The sequence below is a fragment of the Apium graveolens genome, chromosome 10 (assembly GCF_009905375.1).
Source record: "Apium graveolens cultivar Ventura chromosome 10, ASM990537v1, whole genome shotgun sequence".
In the NCBI taxonomy this organism is placed as follows: Eukaryota; Viridiplantae; Streptophyta; class Magnoliopsida; order Apiales; family Apiaceae; genus Apium; species Apium graveolens.
Window position 1 is genome coordinate 67,295,382 of NC_133656.1, and position 4,815 is coordinate 67,300,196.

The 4,815-nt window shown below is 46.7% G+C and overlaps 1 protein-coding gene across 1 annotated transcript; it reads left to right on the forward strand.

The window, feature by feature from the left end:
• Positions 1-2,515: 2,515 nt before the first annotated feature.
• LOC141690640 (uncharacterized) lies at positions 2,516-4,610 on the forward strand. The gene is made up of 5 exons (XM_074495422.1): positions 2,516-2,779; positions 3,072-3,314; positions 3,414-3,530; positions 3,717-4,188; positions 4,369-4,610. Exons 1-5 carry the CDS (start codon positions 2,516-2,518, stop codon positions 4,608-4,610), a joined length of 1,338 nt encoding a protein of 445 aa, XP_074351523.1.
• The last annotated feature ends 205 nt before the right edge of the window (positions 4,611-4,815 follow it).

Here is a 4,815-nt window from a genome sequence, read left to right on the forward strand (position 1 = left end):
ACGAAATTCTCCCTATATGGTGTCGGAACCAACTTGCTGCAGACTTTTCGCAGTGTCATTCCGAGGGAGTGCCCAACAATGGTTTTCCAAGTTGGGACCGGCTAACATAAGGACATGGCCTCAGTTGGAGGATTTGTTCATCAGGAAATTTCAGTCCACCCTCCACTACAAACCTCCTGTGGCCACGCTGGCCAATATCAAGCAGAGGGAGGGGGAGCCTCTAGCAGAATACTTTAGATGATTTATTATCAAAGTTCTTAAGGTGAGAGGTGCCAGCGAGGAGACCATCAAGAACTTTTTGATTGCGGGGTTGAAAGAAGGGTCAAAATTTTGGAAGAACCTCCAGGCCAGCGAGCCCAGAACCTTGGCAGAATTTTAACAGGCCGAGCCCTTTAAAAGGTTAGAGAAGTCAAAGAGGGAGCTGAAGATCAGTGAAAGTTATCGAGACAGGAGAGACCAGTCTTCGAGCCCTGAAGAAAGGAGGAAGACATATCAACACAGCTCAAGCCCAAAAAAGACTACTAGGGGTAGAGAAACAATCAAGGATGCAGGGAAACCTTATACAAGTAAGTGGCAAACCCACACGCCCCTCGTGGCCTCCATTGAACATATATATGCTACCTATGCTGGAAAAGGGGTATTCAGAATGGCAACCCCTCTCACAGACTACAACAAGAGGGACACTTTGAAGTATTGTGCATACCATGAGGCCACAGAGCACGATACGGCTGATTGCAGACAGCTAAAGGATGAGATTGAGACCTTAATACGTTAGGGGAAGCTTACAGAGTGGGTTTTCAAGGAGGTTCGAAAGCACATGACTGACTATCATACAGTCCCTCCTCCATCCCTAAAAGAAAAGGAGAGGGCACCTCATGCCAATATCATTCATATAATTCTAGGTGGGTCTCATATTGGGGGAGACAGTCGGAAGGCAATGGACAGGTATACCCGGGAGGCGAAGAACAGGCCCTTCACCAATGTCAATCATCTGAGCCAGAGGCCCCCGGAGCTCTTTGAAAAGGAGGTTGATGGTATTGTGTTTAGAGAAACCGATGCCATGTGGGATCATTATCCACATACTCATGCCCTGGTAATAAAGATAAAAATTGGGACGGTGAATGTACACCGAACATTGGTGGATACCGGGAGCTTGGATGACGTTTTGACTTATGATACCTACAAGAAACTAGGGTTGTTGGACAAAGAACTCACCTCGACAGGTGGGCACCTGTACGGGTTCGCAGGAAACTTAATCGAAGTAAAGGGGATGATCTGGCTCCCAGCGACTTTAGGAGAAGAACCTTATGTGGCCACATAGGTTGTCATAATTACAGTCGTAGATCAGCCCTGTGCTTACAATAGTCGGAAGACCCCTTATGAGGGAAATGAGGATGGTGACCTCAATCCATCACATGACAGTAAAATTTCCAACTCCCCCGGGGTAGGCTTCTTAAGAGCCGTCAGTACGAATCGAGAGTTTGTTACAACCAGGCACTCAAGGCAGCATAGTGGGAAACACATCGAAAGAGACGATCAATCCGGATGAAAGTGATATCCTCATGGAAGAGGCTGAGGGGAGGAAAAGAGTACGTCTTGAGGGACATGAGACTTGCAACATGATATCAATCGAGGAATTTCCAGAGGGCTATTTCGAGCATATGGGGATTTAAGTGGAGCCGCGCCCTGTGGTCTTGCTAATGGAAGCATCTCAGCCTATCATGATGGTGCAGGAGGAAATTATAGAGGAAGCAAGTGATGATACAGAGGGCCCCGAGCAAGTTGCTGCTAGACTTATGACTACTGAGGGTTTGGTAGGACCGGGTCGAGCTCATGAGCCCGAGCTCGAGGTGGTAGAAGACTTAACAATCATAGAAGTGGAGGAAACTAGTGAGGCTCGGGCAGACTTGGACCCGAGAATGTCCTTAATGGTTGAGCGGTCCGGGGCCCCAAAAGACACGATTCCTATCCTGGCAAACCCCAATGATCCTTCCAAGGTACTCAGAATTGGCTCTAACTTGAGCCCCGAGCTGAGAGAAGACCTGGCTCAATCGTTGAAAACAAATTTGGATGTCTTTGCATGGTCACACTCTGATATGGTGGGGATTAACCCGAGTGTCCGGCTCAACATAGATCCAAAAAAGAAGGGGGTCAGATAGAAGAGACGGCCAATTAGTGAAGAGAGGAAAGAGGCCCTCAAGGAAGAAGTAGATAGACTGATGGAGGCAGGGCTCGTGAGGGAAGCCTTCTACCCAATGTGGCTGGCAAACCCAGTGCTTGTCAAGAAACCAAATGGCAAATGAAGGACATGTATGGACTTCACTGACCTCAACAAAACATGCCCGAATGATAACTTTCCTCTACCCCGGATTGACCAGCGGTTAATTCCACAGCTGGGCACGCATTACTTAGCTTTATGGATGCTTATTTGGGATATAATCAAATCCCAATGTATGAGCCAGATCAGGAGCACACCTCCTTTATCACTGATCAGGGCCTCTATTGTTAGATCGGGATGCCCTTCGGGCTTCTTAATGCTGGAGCAACCTACCAAAGGTTGGTGAACAAGATGTTCAAACACCAACTGGGAAAAACTATGGAGGTGTATATGGATGATATGCTGGTGAAGTCGAAGGAGGCAAATGATCATGTCCGTCACCTATCAGACATGTTCCAGATATTGATGGAGTATAGGGTGAAACTCAATCCCCAGAAATGTGTGTTCGGGGTCGATTTTGGGAAGTTTCTGGGCTTTATTGTCAACCATAGGGGTATTGAGGTCAACCCCAATAAGATACGATCCCTACTCAAGATGAAGTCTCCGCGACAGATAAAAGATGTGCAGAGCTTGACATGACGAGTGGCCACTTTGAACCGCTTTATCTCAAGGTCCTCCGATAAATTCCAGGATATCTTTAAAACACATAAGGAGTGGGAAGAACTTTGAATGGATAAAGGAGTGTGAAGATGCATTCCAGAACATAAAGAAGCACCTCGACAGCCCTCCTATGATGTCCAATCCCAAGGAAGGGGAAGTCATGGTCCTTTACTTGGTTGTCTCCGACTTTTAGATTAGTGATGTGTTAGTCCGGGAAGAAGATGGTGTCCATATCCCAGTATATTATGTGAGTAAAAGACTAGCCGACACAGAGACTCGGTACACCAATCTCGAGAAGCTGGCATATGCTCTAATCCCGGCCTCTCGGAAACTTAGACCATATTTTCAGGCCAATAAAATAGAAGTGAGAACCTCTTATCCACTCAGACAAGTGATGCACAAGCCCGAGGCTTCTGGTCGAATATTCAAGTGGACAGTAGAGCTTGGCTAGTTTGAGGTTGATTATAAGCCTAGAAGGACCGCGATCAAAGGCCAAGTCTCGGATGAATTTATTCTGAAATTTCCCCTACACCAGGAGGTGGACCAGGGGGCCCTCATTATCATACCAGGGGTAGAGGAAAGTGAGAAAGGGAAGCAAAACTACGCCCAATATTGGAGCATATTTATGGATGGAGCCTCTAACGAGGAAGGGGTTGGAGCCAGGATTGAGTTGATCAGTCCTGAGGGGCACATGATAAGAAATCTAACCCATTTGGCTTTTCATGCGACCAACAATGATGCTGAATATGAGGCCCTAATCAATGGCCTCAAGCTAGCTTTGAAAATGAGGGCATAAAATTTGAACGTGTCTAGTGACTCTATGATTGTGGTCTATCAGATAAACGGGTGGTACCAAGATAAGGGACCGAGAACGGAGCTTTACTTAAAATGTGCACAGAGGATAATTGGGATATTCAACAAAGTGAGGCTGAAGCTCATCCCATGCGGGAAAAATGAAGGCGCAGACGAGCTAGCCAAGCTGGGCTCGCGCCGGGAGGCCACTCTGTTAGGGGTCATTCCCCTTGATATACAGAGGCAGCCTAGTGTGCCCGAATATGAGATTAGCAGCACTGGTAGCGGCCTCGAACCAACATGGATGACTCCTATTTTGGATTATATAAAAGAAGGATCGCTTCCATATGGGAAGAATGAGGCAAGGCGGATGAGGTATAAGGCAGCTCACTTTGTAATATATGATGGGATTTTATATAGAAGAGGGTTCAGTGTGCCCCTCAAATGCATAGATGGGGTTGAGTGCAGCTATATCTTGAGGGAAGTGCATGAGGGCATTTGCGGCAATCACTCGGGGGGTAGCTCTCTAGCTCAGAAAATCCTCCGTCAGGGTTACTATTGGCCAACGCTGAAGAAGAATGCCTTTGAATTTTATCGAGCTTGTGACAAGTGTCAGCGGTATGCCAATTACTATAATATACCCGTGGCTTCCCTCACATCTCTTATGAGTCCTTGACCCTTCTCCATGTGGGGAATAGATTTGATTGGAGAGCTGCCCAAAATGAGGGGAGGTGTTAAGTATGCAGTGGTTGTTGTGGATTACTTCATAAAGTGGGCAGAAGCTGAGCACCTGGACACCATTACAACAAAGAAGCTCAGAGAGTTTGTGTACAGAGCCCTTGTGTGCTGTTATGGCATTCCCTACAAGCTGGTCTCCGATAATGAAAAACAATTTGACATCAAGGAGATGAGAGAATTTCGTGAGCAGTTAGGGATTTAGAAGAGCTTCAGTGCGGTTAGTCACCCTCAAAGTAATGGGCATGCAGAAGCTTTTAATAAAATCATCAAACATACTTTGAAGGAAAAGCTGGAAGAGAAGATGGGAATCTGGCCAGATGAGCTTCCACAGGTCCTGTGGTCTTATAACACAAGCCCAAGGACGACAACTGGGGAAACATCTTTCTCTTTGGTGTATGGATGCGAGG